This window comes from Palaemon carinicauda, unplaced genomic scaffold, assembly GCF_036898095.1.
Source record: "Palaemon carinicauda isolate YSFRI2023 unplaced genomic scaffold, ASM3689809v2 scaffold9, whole genome shotgun sequence".
In the NCBI taxonomy this organism is placed as follows: domain Eukaryota; kingdom Metazoa; phylum Arthropoda; class Malacostraca; order Decapoda; family Palaemonidae; genus Palaemon; species Palaemon carinicauda.
In genome coordinates, this window is record NW_027172203.1 from 76944 (window position 1) to 98794 (window position 21851).

General features: G+C 42.9%; 1 protein-coding gene across 6 annotated transcripts in view; it reads left to right on the top strand.

Annotated features, from left to right (window-relative positions):
• The window catches only part of LOC137637640 (tripartite motif-containing protein 2-like), a 78393-nt gene that overhangs the window by 35571 nt on the left and 20971 nt on the right, over positions 1-21851 (top strand). For all 6 annotated transcript variants that reach the window (XM_068369786.1, XM_068369787.1, XM_068369788.1 and 3 more), the window contains exons 8-9: positions 9324-10431; positions 19522-19768. In XM_068369786.1, coding sequence (XP_068225887.1) covers positions 9324-10431; positions 19522-19768 — 1355 coding nt within the window. The remainder of the gene's footprint in view (positions 1-9323; positions 10432-19521; positions 19769-21851) is intronic.

The following is a 21851-nucleotide window of genomic DNA, read 5'->3' on the forward strand; positions in this document are numbered from 1 at the left end:
TTGATGTTTTCAGGAGAGATGCGCCTTCTTTGTTAGCACCTTTACGGAAAAACTACTTGACAGATTTACTTAATATTTTCAGGAGAGATGCGCCTTCTTTGTTAGCACCTTTACGGAACGCCTTCTTTGTTAGCACCTTTACAGAAAAACTACTTAACTGATTTACTTAATATTTTCAGGAGAGATACGCCTTCTTTGTTAGCACCTTTACGGAAAAACTACTTGACAGATTTACTTAATATTTCCAGGAGAGATACACTATGATACACAGTAGACCCTATTTAGATCTGGACCTCATAGGGGTCAAGGTCAAGGTCACATTAACCCGAAAGGTCTGAATTGATATTTTTTACCATTACGCGGTCAAATATTATCCAATTTACTTGAAATAAAGACCAAAATCCTCATTTTCTAGCTACAAATTTATAATTCATCATATGAAAATAGTGAATATACATAGTTTTGAAGATAGGTAGGTTCAAAGTTCAAGGGTGTCAAATTTTCAAGGTCACCAAATTTCAGAGGGTCATAATTCTCAAAGGAGTTCAGTTGCACACCTGGTTAAAATTATTGACATAAAAACCCCATACAAGTTTCAAAATGACACCATGACCTTTGACCTCCTGTGACCTTGAAAGATCAAATTCAACATCACCTAATTTCACCAAGTTAACCCTTTTACCCCCAGGCTATTTGGAAATTTCCAACCCTTAACCGCCATGGGTTATTTTTTTTCATGCACATTTTGCAGTATATATTTTTTAAATTGCTCTAACAGCCTTAATTTTTGTCATAGAGAGGTCAGGTTGGTCTCATTCTCTTGGGAAATGCCTGAAGTTTCTCAAAAAATTATCAAAAATATGCAAAAAAAAATGTAAATAGCAGTTTTTTTGCAAGGACGTACCGGTACGTCCATGGGGGTAAAGGGATGAGTTTTGTGAAACGTACCAGTACGTCCTTTGGTGGTAAAAGGGTTAAGATACTGCAACTCCATGAAAAAAAAATTTAGAGTAATGAGAGTGTTTTTGCGAAGGTTCACATGCGAGTGGCGGGGTTTGCCGTGTCTAACACCGCTTGTTGTAGTTATTCTGAGTGGGGATGACACGGTGAAAGGGTTTGTGTATCGTCATGATCAGCAGAGCTGTACTAGTCAGGGCCACCCATACGGGGTTGGTTTGCCATGAGCGATCAGGCAAAACTCTCCCACCATCATCAGTCCGGTGTGGCCAGCGCGGTGATGAAAACTGGACAAACTCCAAAAATGAATAAGGACATGTCTGAGGCCTTTGTCTTGCAGTGGACTAGAAATGGCTGCATTGGTTGTTGTTGTTGTTGTTGTTTTTTGTTGTTGTTGTAGTTATTATTACATGTATCCCAGTAAAGAAGCTTGTGAAGATGAATAACAAATTTAAGACGAACTTTGATGCCACTTATGTAAGTGAATAGAAAATTTGAATAATTTCTTATTTCACAGGTGAGAGGAATTTATTTCATCATTAAATTTTGGTAAATTAGAGAATAATTATTGACATTGGCAGACATTTAAAGAACGGTAACTTATTAAGTAATTTTTGAAATAATGACGTGATCAAAATTTATGAAAAAACAAAATATTGAATGTATGTGTTGGTGTCATATTTTCCAAAGTACTTTATTTATTCCTGTATATTAACCCTTTAACCCCCAAAGGACTCACTGGTACGTTTCACAAAACTCATCCCTTTACCCCCATGGACGTACCGGTACGTCCTTGCAAAAAACTGCTTTATACATTTTTTTGCATATTTTTGATAACATTATGAGAAACTTCAGACTTTTAAATATTAAACTTAGCCGGTGAATATATAATAGCTGACGTCTCCGGCAGCTCGACAGAAAAACACAAAAACTCGCGAGCGATTGCCATGAAGGTTGCGGGTGTGCCCACCAGCGCCAACTATCGGCCAGATACCGCATATACATGTAAACAGCTCCAGTTCTTCTCTGTCGGTCTTGTCGACAAGTTGATTCCATTACTCGCTGTTGACCTGGAGTTTTTCAACAGTCTTGGTGAAGTACTTCTTTTTGGTTTTGAGCTTTCGCAGTGCAGGTGTTTTTATCTTCAATTTAAACTCTTGAACTCTTTTTTGGATAGATTTTATTGTTGATGACTTGGATTGTTTTTGGACTTTCTTTGGCTTTTCAAAATGGCTGACCCTTCTCCAATTCCTAAATTTCGTAAATGTAATGCTAGGGATTGTAACAAACGTCTTCCAAAGGCCTCTCTCGACCCACTTACTGTGTGTTCTAATTGTCGGGGTAAAACCTGTCAATTAGGAGATCGGTGTGATGAGTGCGTGGTACTTTCGGAATTCGACTGGCTAGAGTTTGATAAGTATTCTCGTAAGCTAGAGAGAGATAGGGTGAGGAGAAGTTCCTCTAGATCATTAGAATTTTCCTCCTCCCATGCCCCTGAACCTAATCCTTCCCCAGTAGTAGTTGTGCCTGAACCTTCTACTAGCACTCATGAACCATCAATGCGGGATATATTCAAGCGTTGGGCGAGAGAGTTGAATCTTTGGCTACGGACCGTAATCAACTCATGGCGGATGTTAAAGAGTTAAAGTGTCAGAGTGCCACATTAGAAAATCGTGGGGATAAAGTGATTAGTGCGCAAAGTGTTATCAGTGTTGCGACCGAGGGTTCGTCTGTTCGTGCTTGTCGTTCGCCTAGTCCGAGACCTCTTGCAAGCTCCCATGCACCAGGGAGAAGTAATGTCGTAGGACTTATGGGGACGAGAGGCTTTAACCAACGAACAGACGTTCCCTCTATGGTTTCGGGCGTGTCTCGTCAAGACCGCCCCTACCATAAGACGAGCGAGGCGATTTTCTCCTCGTCTTCCGAAGGCTTCTCGCGTAAGAAACCGTGGAGCAAGGTTTCGAGACCCTTAAAGCGGAAGTCAGTCCCTTCAGGACAGGTCCAGCGTCCTGGTTGTAGCCATTGGGACAGCTCTGACCCTGTGCAGTCATCGGAAGACTGCTCGCCGCCTAAACAGAAGCGTAACACAGGCTCCGAGAGTCTTAGTTTAGGCAAGGTTTTGCAGTCACAGACGTTACCATCGTCTCGACCCGCACCCACTCCCGTTGATCCTAAATGGGTTGTACTGCAGGATATGCAGACTAAGCTTGCCTCTCTTATGGAGGAGTATACTGCTGAGCAGGTTCACGATGATCCTCGCCGTTTAGCTGATCGAGATCCTGGCCGTCAGCCGCCCAAACGAGCCTTTTCTCGTCCTGTTGACGTTGACATTACAAAGTCACGTCAGTCACGTGACTTAGAGCCTCACTCGATGCAGTCCCGTGTTGACTTTCAGCCGCTTGTGGACGTTCAGCCGCTGCCGCATGCTCGTGTTGACGTTCAGGACGTTCGCCAACCAGCTAAGTTGACTTGTTTTGACGTTGAGCGTCAAGCACTGCAGTCAAGAGTTGTTTTAACTGCTCAATCTAGGCAGTCAAGGCAGTCTCGAGTTGACGTCGAGCGTCCTCCCGCTCCTGTTGTTGTTGCTAGTCAGTCCGTTAAGCAGTTACATGACGTAGCGTCCTGGACTGCTACTGATGCTCCTGTGCGTGTGGACTCTGCTTGTCAAGCATTGCCACCAAGGCAGTTCTCTCCCTTGCGTGAGACTCATCAGTTGTCGGACGAGGTTCCTTCAGATGAGGACGTTGCTGATCCTCATCCTAATGATAATCCTTTGGACGTTTTGTCAGATCTAGAAGAACCTAAGGCTGTTCAACCTTCGATGGATTTTAAGAAGATCATGATGATTTTCAAGGAGCTTTTCCCAGATCATTTTGTTGCTGTTGCTCCTCGTTCGCCTCCGTCTGAGTTTGCTCTAGGCTTAGCTGCTACCAAGCCGGCCTTTACTAAGCTAGTGCTTTCTCGCTCTTCTAAGAGGGCTTTACGTCTTCTAGGCGACTGGTTGGATACCAGGAGTTTGGGGAAGACGGCCTTTGCCTTCCCACCTTTTAAGCTTGCTTCTAGATCGAGCGTCTGGTATGACACGGGAGAAGTTCTCGGCTTGGGAGTCCCTGCCTCTGCCCAGGGTGACTTCTCAAGCCTCGTAGACTCTCCCCGTCGCCTGGCCATGAGACGCTCGAAGATTTGTTGGTCCTCCTCGGACCTTGACCATCTACTTAAAGGCGTATATAGGGCCTTTGAAGTTTTTAACTTTCTTGATTGGTCTTTAGGAGCATTAAGTAGGAAGATCTCGTCTGCTGACCAAGATGTATCCTTACTTATTATGTCCTGTATGGACAAAGCCATCCGCGATGGCTCCAATGAGCTCGCCTCCACCTTTACGTCGGGAGTCTTGAAGAAGAGAGAAACCCTTTGCTCTTTCCTTTCAGCAGGAGTTACTCCCTGTCAGAGATCGGAACTGCTCTTTGCTCCCTTATCGGCTGCCTTGTTTCCACAACAGCTGGTTAAGGATATAGCTGCTTCGCTTGTGCAGAAGGACACACATGACCTGATGGCGTCCTCTGCTCGCAAGGGAGCTCCTTCTTCATCCTTTGTTGTGAGACCCAGAATCGAGACTCCTGCGTCTAGATTTATCCCGCCCTTTCGTGGCAGAGCTCCCAGCAGGGAAGCTCTCGTGCCGAGGGAAAGAGAGGTAAGAAGAGAGGAGCCAAGTCCTCCCGTGGCAGAGTCTGACTGCCCACGGCCTCAGACAGCGGTAGGGGCCAGACTGAACAGCTTCTGGCAGGCCTGGGAGAAGAGGGGTGCAGACCAAGAGTCTGTTCTGTTGCTCAAAGAGGGGTACAAAATACCGTTTGTACGCAAACCTCCTCTAGTAACAACTCCCATAGACCTCTCTCCCAGGTATCGAGAGGAGTCAAAGAGACAAGCCCTACATCACGAAGTGTCTCTGTTGCTAGAGAAGGGAGCGGTGGTGAAAGTCTCGGACCTTCAATCACCGGGGTTTTACAACCGTCTCTTCCTAGTCCCAAAGCATACAGGAGGTTGGAGGCCAGTGCTTGACGTCAGTGCGCTCAACGTTTTTGTTACGAAAACAAAATTTACGATGGAGACCACGAAGTCCGTCTTAGCAGCGGTCAGAGAGGGAAACTGGATGGTCTCTCTCGACCTGCGAGATGCGTACTTCCACATTCCTATACACCCGGATTCCCAACCGTTTCTGAGGTTTGTTTACAGGAATGTGGTGTACCAGTTTTGAGCACTGTGCTTCGGCCTCAGTCCTGCTCCTCTCGTGTTTACGAGGCTCATGAGGAATGTGGCAAAATTCCTTCATCTATCGGGAATTCGAGCCTCCCTGTACTTGGACGACTGGCTTCTCAGAGCATCGTCCAGTCATCGCTGTCTGCAGGATCTACATTGGACGTTGGGTCTGGCCAAGGAGTTGGGACTTTTGGTCAACTTAGAAAAGTCCCAACTGATCCCATCCCAGACGATTCTATATTTGGGGATGGAGATTCGCAGTCTAGTTTTTCGGGCTTTTCCGTCTGCCACCCAAATAGAACAAGCCCTGCTCAAAGTCCAACTAATGCTGAAAAGAGAACGTTGTTCAGTAAGGAGTTGGATGAGTCTCGTAGGGACTCTCTCATCCCTGGGGCAGTTTGTCTCGCTAGGGAGACTGCACCTTCGGCCTCTCCAGTTCCATTTAGCCTCTCACTGGAACAAGGGCAAGACTTTAGAGACTGTATCAATCCCGGTCTCCAAACCAGTAAAAGCATGCCTAAACTGGTGGGACAGCAATATCAGTCTGAGAGAGGGACTATCCCTAGCAGTCAAGAACCCAAACCACGTGTTGTTCTCAGACGCGTCGGATTTGGGTTGGGGTGCGACCCTGGACGGTCGGGAATGCTCGGGTCTGTGGACCTCAGTTCAGAAGAGCATGCACATCAATGGCAAGGAGTTATTAGCAGTCCACTTGGCCTTGATGAATTTCGAGAGCATTCTTCGAAACAAAGTGGTAGAGGTCAATTCAGACAACACCACAGCTTTGGCGTACATCTCCAAGCAAGGAGGCACTCACTCCCACTCGCTGTACGTGATCGCAAGGGACCTCCTCATATGGTCAAAAAATCGAGGCATCTCCCTGTTGACAAGATTCATCCAGGGGGACTTGAACGTCTTGACAGACTGTCTCAGTCGGAGAGGTCAGGTGATACCCACGGAATGGACCCTCCACAAGGACGTGTGCAAGAGTCTTTGGGCGACTTGGGGTCAACCCACCATAGACCTCTTTGCCACCTCGTTGACCAAAAGGCTCCCAATCTATTGCTCACCAGTCCCAGATCCAGAGGCGATCCACATAGACGCGTTTCTACTGGACTGGTCTCACCTGGACTTGTATGCATTCCCACCATTCAAGATAGTCAACAAGGTACTGCAGAAGTTCGCCTCTCACGAAGGGACAAGGTTGACGTTGGTTGCTCCCCTCTGGCCCGCGAGAGAGTGGTTCACCGAGGTACTTCAATGGCTGGTAGACATTCCAAGGAGTCTTCTTCTAAGGGTAGATCTCTTACGTCAGCCCCACGTAAAGGATGTTCATCAAAGCCTCCCCGCGCTTCGTCTGACTGCCTTCAGACTATCGAAAGACTCTCAAGAGCTCGAGGTTTTTCGAAGGAGGCAGCCAGTGCGATTGCGAGAGCTAGGAGAGCTTCTACCATCAAAGTATACCAGTCAAAGTGGGAAGTCTTTCGAGACTGGTGCAAGTCAGCATCTGTGTCCTCTTCCAGTACCTCTGTAGCCCAAATCGCAGATTTTCTATTACATCTGAGAAATGTTCGCTCCCTCTCGGCACCCACTATTAAGGGCTACAGGAGCATGTTGGCTTCGGTCTTTCGACATAGAGGCTTAGATCTTTCCAATAATAAAGATCTCCAAGATCTCCTTAAGTCTTTCGAGACCTCTAAGGAACGTCGTATGGCAACTCCTGGATGGAACTTAGACGTGGTCCTAAGGTTCCTGATGTCAGACAGGTTTGAGCCATTACATTCAGCCTCCCTGAAGGATCTCACCCTCAAGACGCTTTTCCTAGTGTGCTTGGCTTCGGCTAAAAGGGTCAGTGAAATTCATGCCTTCAGTAAGAACATCGGCTTTTCCACAGATAAAGCCACATGTTCACTTCAACTTGGTTTCCTGGCCAAAAATGAACTGCCTTCTCGTCCTTGGCCTAAGTCATTTGATATACCTTGCCTGTCAGAGATCGTAGGCAACGAACTTGAAAGAGTACTGTGTCCAGTTAGAGCTCTTAAGTTCTACTTAGCTCGTACTAAGTCCTTACGAGGTGGATCTGAGGCCTTATGGTGCTCAGTTAAGAAGCCATCATTACCTATGTCAAAGAATGCTTTGTCATATTTTATCAGATTTTTAATCCGAGAGGCTCATTCTCACTTGAATGAAAAAGACCGTTGCTTGCTTAAAGTTAAGACACACGAAGTAAGAGCTATAGCAACTTCCGTGGCCTTTAAGCAAAATAGATCTCTGCGAAGTATTATGGACGCGACCTTTTGGAGAAGCAAGTCGGTATTCGCGTCATTTTACTTAAAAGATGTCCAGACTCTTTATGAGGACTGCTACACACTGGGTCCATTCGTTGCAGCGAGTGCAGTAGTGGATGAGGGTTCTACCACTACATTCCCTTAATTCCAATATCCTTTTAATCTGTCTCTTGAAATGTTTTTAATCTTGTTTTTGGGTTGTACGGAAGGCCAAGAAGCCTTTCGCATCCTGGTTGATTTGGCGGGTGGTCAAATGTCATTTCTTGAGAGCGCCCAGATTAGGGGTTTGATGAGGTCCTGTTGTATGGGTTGCCGCCCTTGATACTTCAGCTCCTGGGAGTCTTTCAGCATCCTAAGAGGATGGCTGGGCTTCGTGAGGAAGACAGACTAACATGGCAGAGTAATCGTCAAAGTCAACTTCCTTACCAGGTACCTATATATATTTGGGTTTTGTTATGATATAACTGTCAAAAACTCTAAGCATATACGCCGTAAAATGTATTAATACTGGTCTCTACCCACCACCATGGGTGTGAATCAGCTATTATATATTCACCGGCTAAGTTTAATATTTAAAAATGATATTTTGATTATAAGATAAATTTTTGAATATACTTACCCGGTGAATATATAAATTAAAGGCCCCCCCTTCCTCCCCGATAGAGACCCAGCGGGATGAGAAGAACTGGAGCTGTTTACATGTATATGCGGTATCTGGCCGATAGTTGGCGCTGGTGGGCACACCCGCAACCTTCATGGCGATCGCTCGCGAGTTTTTGTGTTTTTCTGTCGAGCCGCCGGAGACGTCAGCTATTATATATTCACCGGGTAAGTATATTCAAAAATTTATTTTATAATCAAAATATCATATTTTCCAAAAGAATGAGACCAACCTGACATCTCTATGATGAAAATTAAGGCTGTTAGAGCAATTTAAAAAGAATATATTGCTAAATGTGCTTGAAAAAAAAAAAAGTCTAAGTGTTAAGGGATGGAAAGTTCCAAATAGCCTGGGGGTAAAAGGGTTAAGTCCTTTTATAAGACGGTATATATTTCCTGCCTGGCATTCTGCTGGACTGGAGTTCAAGAGCCGCTTATAGTTCCTTGTAGTGTCTGCAACCTCACCGTCCTTGTGAGCTATGGGTTTTGGGAGAGCCTTTAGGTCTACCATCTGATTCATCAGCAGCCATTGCCTGGCCCTCCCTGGTCTTAGCTTGGGTGGAGAGGGGCTTGAGTGCTGATCAGATGTATAAGGCATTGTCACTGTCCCTAGACTCTTCCATTCATGAGTGAACTTTAAAACCTTGAAATGTATGTTTTTTAGATCTGATTGTAGTTTTAAGGGTGCTATTAAAATTTAAGTCACATTTCTGAAAATGGGATAAAAACCATTCTTATGTCTGTCGAAGAGTTTTATGTTTTTTGTGAAACGTGGAATTAAATCTCTTTTCATATCGTTGAATTAAATTTTTTATTTCGAGGAATTAAATAATTTTTATTTCAGATTTCTGTTAAAAGAAAAAGAATGCTTTTATATACTTATTTTTGTCTGTTAATTCAAAAAATTTAAGTAGTACAAGTAAGTTCAGGATGTTTACTTAGAAATATGTAAAAGTTGAACTTTGCTAATCCAGAAAGGCAATTATTCATGCTTGCGAGAATCAGTCCACACTTGTAAAAATCCTCCGAAGCCACTTTTAAGCATTTCAATTACAATAGTTACTTAATGAAAATACTTCAAAGGAATTGTTGATAGATTTAAGCAGCTGTTTTGTATAAATAATTTTGGAATGGATCATTTGAATTTGTCGACATTTTCAGGACCAGCTGGACATCATCGAATCCGAGAGAAGGAAAGTGCAGCAGGAATGCGAGGGACTGCAATACCAAGTGGAGGTTCGGAACATCACCAAAAAGATCGCCCACCTCAACACCAAAATCGACTCGCTCTCTACTCTGGTCGAACCTCGGGAGAACTCTTTCCTCCGGTTCGAGAGCCACCACAACGAAGCCTTCGATCAGATCCAGAACACCATCGAGGACTACGGCCGAGTCTTCACCAGCAAGACGTTCCCGAGCCTGTGCTTCATGAAGGCCAGGAAAGCCATGACACACTTGCGGAGCGAGGTGGTCGTCCACACGGTCGACTACGACGGCGAGAGCCAGAGCACCGGGGGCGATCCGGTGCAGGCGGTGGTGAAGACCGAGAACGGGGAGGTGGTGGAGAGTCAGGTGGAGGATAACGACAACGGCACCTATTCCGTGTTCTTCACTCCCGAGCAGGGAGGGAACCACAGCGTCTCGGTCACGATCTTCGGCCGGTCGATCAAGGAGAGCCCCCTCCAGGTGGAAGTGATAGACGAACACAACCCCGACATAGTGTACGGCAGTCGGGGGTCCGGCAAGGACCAGTTCATGCAGCCGGTGGGCATCTGCATAGACGATAACGAGTACATGTACGTGGCCGACACGGGCAACTCGCGGATCAAAGTCCTGAGCCCCCAGTTGAAAGAAGTGCAGCACGTGGTGGGCGACGCGCTCGAGGGGAGGAGCGTGACGGGGCTCACGCGGACGCCCAGTAGCTCTCTTGTGTTTGTGAATTGGCGAAAGAAAACAGTGACGGAAGTGACTTCGTCGGGGCAGCTGCTCTCTCAGTTCACGCACGACCAGTTGGTGGAGCCCACGACTGTCGCTGTGAATAACGACGGCGAGATATTAGTTGTAGACAATGCGACAAATTCCATTTTCATGTTTCTACCCGGTGGCAAATTAGTCAGAAAGTGGGGTGTGAAGGGGAACAAACCTGGGCAGCTCGGGTCGGTGGCGGCCATCTGTACGGGTCCGGAAAATGAGGTGATAGTCGCCGATTCGAGAATACAAGTATTTTCTCCGGAAGGCCAATACTTACGTACGATATTCGAAACTAAAGGTAAGACCTTGGGGGTAACAAATGATCGGAACTGACCTTGGTTATTGCCAACGCTTTTTACTGACCCTTGTGCAAATTTGTTTTACTTTAAAGTTTCTGAAGTTAAGATAAAAGTCAGAGTTCTATTTAAATAGCTAATTTGATCATGAGTGATGTTTGATTAGTAATGGCAGATATTTGAATATTTTTTTATTTACAAACATGATTGTACTATAGGTTTGTTGCTACGTGAAATATAAACCATTGTTTCAGCAAGAACGGGAGACAGTTGTTGGAATCGCTTAAAGAGAGCTTAAACAACCTGAAGAGGTAGCGGGCAAGAAGCCCCACCCTCCTCAGCAGCAGGAAGGTTCCTTTAGTAGCTTCCCAAGGGTATATATGACTACAGTAATATTCCCAGAGAATCAAACCAAAGGTTTCACAGAATTCTAACTTCTGGCGCGAGTACCCTTAAGATTACTCTCAAGGGTATCGTATATAATCAGGGGACGTATTCTTGACACGCCACATGGCAATCTGCACCCCAAATACCCTTTACGCTTCGAGGGGGATACGTGGCAGAATTAGAAGGGTAGCCGCACTAGAGGTTACCCTGGTTCCCCTTCTACAATCGTATCACAACCGCGCCAACTCCCTACCAGGATTAACTCACTTTTGTGTCCGTCGAAGGCGAGTACTGATGTACTGCCAGCTCCTAATCGAACTTTTCATCTTCTATTTCTTTTAGCGGGAAGTGAATGCGGTTGGTTGTTAGTGATGCAGAATCGAAGTGAATAAGGAAGAGATTCATAGTTGGCGAGGAAGGGTGAATGCTGCGACAGGTTACGGTTCTTTCCCTTTGCCTACGCATACACCGAATAGTGTGGCCTATTCTTTACAGATTCTCCTCTATTCTCATACACTTGACAACACTGAGATTTCCAAACAATTCTTCTTCACCCAAGGGGTTAACTACTGCACTGTAATTGTTCAGTGGCTACTTTCCTCTTGGTAAGGGTAGAAGAGACTCCTTAGCTATGGTAAGCAGCTCCACTTGGAGAAGGACACTCCAAAATCAAACCGTTGTTCTCTAGTCTTGGGTAGTGCCATAGCCTCTGTACCATGGTCTTCCACTGTCTTGGGTTAGAGTTCTCATGCTTGATAGTACACTCAGGCACACTATTCTATCTAATTTCTCCTCCTCTTGTTGTGTTAAAGTTGTTATAGTTTACATAGGAAATATTTATTTTAATTTAACTGTTCTTAATTATTTTATTTTTCCTTGTTTCCTTTCCTCACTGGGCTATTTTCCCTGTTTGGGGCCCCTGAGCTTGTAGCATCCTGCTTTTCCAACTAGGGTTGTAGCTTAGCAAGTAGTAATAATAATAATAGATCTACACTTCCTCATTGCCTCTTGTAGGGATCATGACCCTCAGTCATTGGTACTCCTGAAGACTCGAAGCCATCCTAGTAAGAAGCATGGGATAAACCAACAACGAGGCAGATCGCTGTGGCTTACGAACGGTTGTTTACTCATAATGACTCGATGGATACCATTTGTGGCAGCTGCTTGCCATTGGAGTCTGTTCCCATATTAACTGCTTCAAGCAGCGTAAAAGATTCCTGGTCTTCAGCTGCTGATTCTCATCTTAATTTTATGGACAGAAACTTACGGTCTATTACATTTCTTATTCCTGATCTAGATATTAATCTCTGGCACCGTTGTTCAATTAGTTCATTATGCATGTTGCGGAGGCGGCAGCAGTAGGGGATTCAGCATAATGAAGCTTCATCTGTGGTGGATAATGTGGGAAGGTGGGCTGTGGCACCCTAGCAGTACCAGCTGAACTCGGTTGAGTCCCTTGTTAGGCTGGGAGGAACGTAGAGAGTAGAGGTCCCCTTTTTTGTTTTTGTTTCATTTGTTGATGTTGGCTACCCCCCAAAATTGGGGGAAGTGCCTTGGTATATGTATGTATGTATGTATGTACAAGTTGCATAGGATTTTTCATAACTCTGACCATCCTTTACATTCAGATCTTCCTGGACAATTCCATCCTGTTCGTAATACTAGGCAGGCAGTTAATTCTAATAGCCAGGCCTTCTCCATCTTGAGGCTCAATACTACGCAGTACTCTAAAAGTTTTATTCCAGCTGTGACCAAGTTGTGGAATGATCTTCCTAATCGGGCAATTGAATCGGTAGAACTTCAAAAGTTCAAAGTTGCCGCAAATGTTTTTATGTTGACCAGGCTGACATAAGTCTTTTTATAGTTTATATATGACATATCTGTTTTGACGTTGTCACTGTTTTCAGAATGATTTATTGTTGATTTGTTCTCATCATTTATTTATTTCCTTATCTCCTTTCCTCACTGTGCTATTTTTCCCTATTGGAGCCCTTTGGCTTATAGCATCTTGCTTTTCCAACAAGGGTTGTAGCTTGGATAATAATAATAATAATTCTGTTGCAAAACATAGAATTTTAGAGGGTACAGATGATCCCTCAACTTGAAAACTTAATAGGTACCAAGAAGTTGTTAGTAATTAGAATTATTTTATAATTTTTCCCTAGGGTAGGCCTAAGGCCTAACCTAACTTATGCCTATGATCTCCAGCTACAAAATTCAACAAATACTCGGGTTTCTTTTGAAATAGATATCAGGTTATTACGAATGACATTTTGCTCTGTGGCCCATACGCACTGACAAACGCCCAACATTCCCTACCCAACCTAACCCTTACCCACATTAACCTAGATGATATCTCCTTCCATTCCACTACTTTACCTGTCATCCATTCACTCAGCAATAACGCCACACCCTCTCTCGCTCTTCCCCTTTCAATCCCAGACACTCAACCAGACATTTCACCAAACATCACTTCACCCTTTCCTTTCATCTTTGTCTCACACAAGGCCAATACATCCATCCTTCTACTTCTAAACATACTTCCAATCTCACATTTTTTACTCTCTATCGTACTACAGTACATCCATGCACATTCAAACACCCCAAAACTAGAGTGCGAGGAGCAGTCACTCTCCCCCCAGCTCCATCTCCTTGATAACGTCTCAGGATTTTTTATACAGGAGAGGGGGTTCCCAGCCCCCTCGTCCCGTCCCTTTTAGTCGCCTCTTACGACACGCAGGGATAATGTTGGCGCTATTCTAATTGTTTTTTATGCCCCCGCGCCCACAGGGGGCATCAAATGATATAGTAATGTTTTATAACAGTATTTCTTTTATCCTATCTTTGTTATTTTTGGTTGGATTTGTGTTTTTATCTCCGAATGTTTGTGAGTTGGCGACCTATGCATTTATGGAAATATCACAAATTCTTAAAAGTAATTTGTATACTCTATTTCATAACTATAAAAACCTGAGTTCTTTAACAAGCCAACGCTCTCGGCGAAGTTCGACAACGCCGTTGAATACAAACTCTTGTCCTTTGATACGAGACTTACCCTTAGGGAGGAGGAAGTCCTTAGTACCAAACCCACAGGCTAAGAAGATACAGTAGGTGTTAGGCTAGGTCACTACCAGAGACTGGTAGTCAGTCGAGGAAAGAACATATCGTAAGGAGAATACATTGTCTGAATGTACGGTCATTATGAAAATGGGTTGTATACATTTGCGAATCCTAACCCTCGTCTGTATTCACGAAGTACATCCAGAGGACAAAGGAAGAGAATCAGAGACGAACAGTACTTTGAAGGGAGGGGATATGTAACAGCTCTCCTCCTTAGATTCCTAGGCTGGGTTAAGATATCTGGTGCAGATATCTATGGTTATCTACGGATACGTCCCTGATTATACGCGATATCTTCGGATAGTCGTTCCGGGGGTTAGAACTCCGTGATACCTGACGGTAATTGTCTTTTAATATCACTCGCAGAAATATTATACAGCAGGAAGCTGCCGGAAGGAACTTCAATGAGGACGACATGGCTATCTCGCCCAAAAAAGAGGTTTTGACGAAGGAAAAATCTATTTCTGGGCGAGCTTAGAAGGAGTGATGGGAGAAAAATGGGTAGTGGTAGTGTGGGGGGGGGGGGGGGTGGCAGTAGCTGTAGAGAACGACACTTCGTAGTAACGGGGGTTGTTGAGGAGGGAGAAGTCTAATGGGTAAGGGACCTCTGGTAGTGGTTTCACGCGCCCCAGTTTTTATACCGACACCCTATAAGGGTGAGCGAGATGGGTATATTCCTGGCATTCCATGTAACTTTTTTCTCTGGTATATTTAGCAGTATTTATACCTTAGAAATGGGGCTTTATGGAGGATTTCACGCAGCGACACAGGTTGAGCTCAGAAATAGATTTTTCCTACTTCAAAATCCGTTTTCTAACTGTTGCCAATTGTCAAAATAATCAAACGAAATGGTACTTTATATTGCAGGGTTTGTTGCTTTCAAGTTAGAAAAGCCTTTACAATGTAAGGTTTTCATTGAGGCAATAATGTTAATTAATGCTTAACCCTTTTACCCCCAGGCTCTTTGGAAATTTCCAACCCTTAACCCCCAAGGGGTTATTTTTTTCCCCAGCACATTTTGCAGTATATTTTTTTTTAAATTGCTCTAACAGGCTTGATTTTTGTCATAGAGAGGTCAGGTTGGTCTCGTTCTCTTGGAAAATGCCCGAATTTTTTCAAATAATTATCAAAAATATGGAAAAAAAATTTTTATAGCTTGTTTTTACAAGGACGTACCGGTACGTCCATGGGGGTAAAGGGATGGGTTTTGTGAAACGTACCAGTACGTCCTTTGGGGGTAAAAGGGATAAAAAAGGAAAATTGCTTTATTCATGAAACGATGTAACTGATATACAATACTTTTGAAAAAATGCACAAAGATCTTGTCTTGCAACAAAACACCGGTGAGAGTATACTTCCATAAATCAGTTACCTCCGCCAACGAGGTTGGAAGAAGGTTATTTTTTTACCCCTGTTTTTGTGTTTGTAATTTGTGTGTGCTTTTATTTGTGAACAGCTTCCTGGCAACAATTTTAATCGTAGAGTAATGAAACTTTGCAGGGATTAGCTGTTATGTATAAAGCTGGAATTGATTAAATTTTGGGAAGGTCAAAGTCAAGGTCATGGTCAAGCAAAATGTCCAATTCACGTAATCAGCCATAAGTTTGAACATCGTTGTCACAGAGACTTCAAACTTGGTTCATGTTTGAGGGTATGAAAATCCACGCCAATTAATACATGTTAAGGTCAGAGGTCGAGGTCTAGAAATAAGCTCTTTATGGCTTCATGAGACGATCAGGAGAGCTCGTAAAGTCAGTTGTATAGGCCCCACCTTAGCCTTCAAAAGAAATCTATCAGTGGGCCAGGTGTTAAAGGCTGGTGTTTAGAATCACTTTCACAGCCTTTCATTTACTGGAGGATACCCACGAATCCCTTGACACCTTTGTTCTCCTTTTGTGGCTGTTCAAGTAGTTGTGTAAACAGCTTAGGCCACCGTGTGATGGGAAACATCTCGTTGCTGTGGCCTGATTGATAACATGTCTATCTGGTGTTTGCCAGACTGGGGTTCGAGTCCCGCTCAGACTCGTTAGTGCTATTTGTGTCTGCAACCTTACCATCCTTGTGAGCTAAGTTTGGGAGTTGCCTATAGGTCTATCTGCTGAGTCATCAGCAGCCACTGCCTGGCCCTCCCTGGTCCTAGCTTGGGTGGAGAGGAGGCTTAGGTGGTGATCATATAATACATGGTCAGTCTCTAAGGCATTGTCCTGATTGCTAGGGCATTGTCACTGTCCCTTGCCTCTGCCATTCATGAACGACCTTTAAACCTTTATGGTAACGTATAGATGCAAGTCTGGAATTAATGGTAGAAGGACGTGACTCGGAACAAAGTTGCCGAAACATTACGTGCTGGATCCGACTTGATACTAGTAAGTTATGGTTCATAGCTCCGTTATTTAACCCTAAAGAACTATCTCAACATCTTTCCAAAGGTCTTGGAGGAATATGGAACGTACACCAACCCATTGATCGTAATACAGGTAAATTTCCCCTTGGGCGAAGGGTTTCTTCAATTGACCTAGTGCTTGTCACCATGCATAGGCTGGGTCCTTTCACTAATCTCATCTGTATGAGAGACAGAAGGTTTCTGGAATGGGCGGTTTGCCTCCGTACATGACAAGGTTGATTGACGTCTCCAGGGAAGGGGAAGAACCTGCCACTACAGTTTTAGGATGACTGCCTATTAAAAGACTGTGGTTTGTATGTCGCTTAGAAACAAACCAATGTACGTGCATGAGGTGTTTCAAGGAACAAACACACCTGAAAGATAGGAAGAATGATGGAAAGCAATGGTCAGTTTGGCCAAGTCTTAGCGGGGGAAGAGAGTGGATGCGTTCATTCTCCAGAGGCAAATGAAAAAGTCGTGAGGTATCACAGGCGTGTGAGCGAGTAGGTGGTACCCGGATACCCCATACACCCTCCCACTAGCTGGTTGGGTAGTTGCCACCTCACTTTTTAGTCTAATGGCTAGTCTTCTAGCTTCGCCGAAAGATAATCCCTATTAAATAGAGATAGGTTTGTTCGTTTGGAAAGATACAAATTACAGGAGTGTATTTCCAAATTTGCCATTTTTAAAGTAATTTGTATTTTTTTGTAGTAATGCAAACGTGGATCTTTTAAGCTAACTATCCTTCTCAACCCCCCCTCTCAGTTTTGGGCCGGGAGGTCAAGATTGAGCTAATCCGGCCGGTTGTTTAAATGCTCGGTAAGCAATTCTAACGACCGTCTCCATCTCGTGCTTACACAATCTCCCTATTAAAGGACTCGGAGTTTATATAGCTAAGATCATTACAAATAATTTTTAAGTTTTTTGATGTTTCCAACAGCCAGACTAACATATGAGAGCTCAATATGGCATATATATTTGTATGAATAATTTTTTGTGGATGAAAGCAATATTTGTGTAGAGAGACTTCTTATAAAGCAGGTGTACATATTCTTTAATGAAAAAATAAGCTAAGAAACTAATATTGAAGTTACAGTTAATATTGGCTAGAATTTATTACCGTGACGTTTGTTTTTCCCCGGTAAGTATTTGAAGAATATAGGTAGAAGAAGAAAATCATGATGCCAAATTAGTATTGTTGTAATCAGATGTCAACGTTCTAAAGGTCCCCGGTTCGATCCCGGGTCTGGGTACCAAAAATTATGTAGTAGTTTGAGGACTGTGGCCAGAGGTAGCACCCGAACTGCCTAGTGTCTGAATACCGACCACATTCCAACGTTCACTACACAGAAGGTAAAACGGTGGAATACCTAAAAGTCTAAATAACAGGTCAAGAGAACGGAGCACTGGGAACCACCCCTTGATTTATACTGTTCTCTTAACCTGTTACCTAGATTTTTTTGGGTATTCCACTCTTTTACCTTTTTGTGTAGTGAACGTTGGAGTGTGGTTGGTATTCGGACACTAGTCAGGGTGCTACCTCTGGCCACAGTCCGCAAACCACTACAACGTAACAAATGACTGCTATAGATTATGGCAGATTCTCTATTGATTTTTTTATTTCCATATGTTGCATAATCATCTTAGATATTGATTTTCACATAAAGTTGATTTATTACTTGGTATTTACGTAGACTGTACTGTATATATACTGTAGCGCCCCCCAAAAATCAACCGCTCTGTAGCCAACAGCTGCGTTCGAAGGAAAGAGAAGCAGGAACGTATAGGGACACTCGAAGGTGATAAGATGTGTAATGGCTCCTTATTTATCCTTCCCCTTAGTGGATTAGACTGGGTAAGGTCTGTTTGGGGTGCAGATATCTATGGTTATCTTCGGATACGTCCCTGATTATACACGATATCTTTGGATAGTCGTTTCCGGGGGTTGGAACCCCCTGATACCTGACGGTAATTCTCTTGTAATATCAAACGCAGAAATATTATACCGTAGAAAGTTGCCAGAAGGAACTTCCATCAGGACAACATGGCGGAAGACAGCCTGTGAATAGTGGTTTATACACGCCCTTGTTAGATATACGACACCAACAAGGTGCTCGCGCGAGGGTTGTAACCTCTGCATTCCATGCTTTTATCTTTCTCTAGTATATTTGGAAGATTTATATTAGAAAAGAGGAACTTTTCACCGGCCGTCACAGGTCTCTCCCCAGAAATAGATTTTTCCTTCGTCAAAATCCCTTTTTTCGTATGTCAAAATTCCTTATTTGCTATTCTGGACATTAATTTTTTATTCTAGCAAATATTTTATGATACCTGTTTTTTCTTGTATATTCTATTCTCTTTAAATGTTTTACTAATTGATGTCTCCAAACATTTAACCCTTTTACCCCCAAAGGACGTACTGGTACGTTTCACAAAAGCCATCCCTTTACCCCCATGGATGTACCGGTACGTCCTTGCAAAAAAATGCTATAAAAATTATTTTTTTCATATTTTTGATAATTTTTTGAGAAAATTCAGACATTTTCCAAGAGAATGAGACCAACCTGACCTCTCTATGACAAAAATTAAGGCTGTTAGAGCAATTTAAAAGAAATATACACCAAAATGTGCTGGGAAAAAAGTAACCCCTTGGGGGTTAAGGGTTGGAAATTTCTAAAAAGCCTGGGGGTAAAAGGGTTAACTAATTCTATTTGTAAACTTGCATCAAATGTTTTCATGTTGAACAGGCTGACATGTCTCTCTTTACAGATTATATATGAAAGATCTATTTTAATGTTGTTACAGCTCCTGAAGTGTTTTCATTGTTTATTACTTCTCTTGTAGTTTATGTATTTCCTTCATTTCCTTTCTTCGCTTGGCTGTTTTTTCCTGACGGAGCCCTTGGGGTTTTAGCATCCTGCTTTTCCAAGTAGGTTTGTAGCTTAGTAATAACAATAATTTAATATATCTGGTGCTCAAACATAATCTGTAAACCTTTTTAACTTATTTTGTGTGAATGAGTATTTCATATAATGATTATAATATATCCGGTACTCTTTAGAATGTAATAGAACACGTAATTTTTTTTATGGTTATCGGTGCTCATTGGTACGCCGTAAAGCACGTAATTTTTTTATGGTCCCCACACGTATCGAACGCGTATTTCATTTGCCAGATATGTAACCCTCTCGCTCCTTTTCAGGGAAAGGGCCGAAAGGTACTTACGGTGGGATATTCCTCGATCCCAAGGGACTCCTCCTCGCTACGAGACAAGAGCGTAACAATTCTTGCATTCAAGTATTCGACTACACGCTGGGGACACTCATATTCACCATAGATTCTCGGGAAGCCAAGCTCAGACGTCCCTCCGGCCTGGCAACGACGCGGGACGGATACGTTATCATAGTAGATCTGGGGAATGACTGCGTTAAGAAGTTCAGATATATGTAGTAAGTATGAGCGTGTGCGGCAGTACTGCCTGAGGTAGCTGAACTACTTATCAGTTATATTTTAATTCACCCTCCTCTTAAAGCCAGTCTTTAACGCACAGTAGGGCTGTTTAGATTCTACGGTTTTCATTACGCTAGGACTGAATTTGTCTGGAGTTTTGCTTAACCCTTTTACCCCCAATGGACGTACTGGTGCGTTTCACAAAACTCATCCCTTTACCCCCATGGATGTACTGGTACGTCCTTGCAAAAAACTGCTATTTACATTTTTTTTTTTGCATATTTTTGATAACTTTATGAGAAACTTAAGGCATGTTCCAAAAGAATGAGACCAACCTGACCTCTCTATGACGAAAATTAAGGCTGTTAGAGCAATTTAAAAACTATATATTGCAAAATGTGCTTAAAAAAAAAAACACCTAGGGGGTTAAGGGTTGGAAAGTTCCAAATAGCCTGGGGGTTAAAGGATTAAGGATTCGTGTCCTCAACGCTCAGTTGGTGGTTGTTCTAGACGGAAAGGTATGTAGGATTTTTAGTCTGTACTGTTTCAACTCTATTAAATTGTAGGACTGTTTCCCAGTGATCAAAGTTCTTTATAAGGATAATGGGAAATAGACAAGCAGTATAGAAACTCTCAACTGAACATAGGGATCTAATGCAAGTGATAATCAGAGTAAATTATACTCTGAAAGTTTTAGTAAACAGATTGTTTGAAATTATTCGTGTCTCCAGAGATATGAATAGAATGCTTTTCAGAATTTATAAATATTCTTCTCTCTTAATTTTGAAAATTGTAGCTGAAGTAGATATTAAGAAGAGCTCGGAAGATGATAGGAATGACTTGCTGTATTTAAAGATACCCATTGCTGATTTTGATTTTTGCAAGACTAGATAACAATGGTTTGATTTTGGAATGTCCTTCTCCTAGAAGAGCTGCTTACAATAGCTAATGTCTTCTACCTTGACTAAGTGGAAAGTAGCCACTGAACAATTACAGTGCAGTGAAGAAGCATTGATTGGTTATCTTGATGTTGTCTGGTGTATGAGGACAGAGGAGAATGTGTAAAGAATAGGCCAGACTATAGTTAAAGTCTTCTACTTTAACTAAGTGGAAAGTAGCCACTGGACAATTACAGTGCAGTGAAGAAGCATTGTTTGGTTATCTTGATGTTGTCAGGTGTATGAGGACAGAGGAGAATGTGTAAAGAATAGGCCAGACCATAGCTAAAGTCTTCTACCTTTACTAAGTGGAAAGTAGCCACTGAACAATTACAGTGCAGTGAAGAACTATTGTTTGGTTATTTTGATGTTGTCAGGTGTATGAGGACAGAGGAGAATCTGTAAAGAATAGGCCAGACTTTAGCTAAAGTCTTCTACTTTAACTAAGTGGAAAGTAGCCACTGAACAATTACAGTGCAGTGAAGAAGCATTGTTTGGTTATCTTGATGTTGTCAGGTGTATGAGGACAGAGGAGAATGTGTAAAGAATAGGTCAGACTATAGCTAAAGTCTTCTACCTTTACTAAGTGGAAAATAGCCACTGAACAATTAGAGTGCAGTGAAGAAGCATTGTTTAGTTATCTTGATGTTGTCAGGTGTATGAGGACAGAGGAGAATGTGTAAAGAATAGGCCAGACCATAGCTAAAGTCTTCTACCTTTACTAAGTGGAAAATAGCCACTGAACAATTAGAGTGCAGTGAAGAAGCATTGTTTAGTTATCTTGATGTTGTCAGGTGTATGAGGACAGAGGAGAATGTGTAAAGAATAGGCCAGACCATAGCTAAAGTCTTCTACCTTTACTAAGTGGAAAATAGCCACTGAACAATTAGAGTGCAGTGAAGAAGCATTGTTTAGTTATCTTGATGTTGTCAGGTGTATGAGGACAGAGGAGAATGTGTAAAGAATAGGCCAGACTATAGCTAAAATCTTCTACCTTTACTAAGTGGAAAATAGCCACTGAACAATTAGAGTGCAGTGAAGAAGCATTGTTTGGTTATCTTGATGTTGTCAGGTGTATGAGGACAGAGGAGAATGTGTAAAGAATAGGCCAGACCATAGCTAAAGTCTTCTACCTTTACTAAGT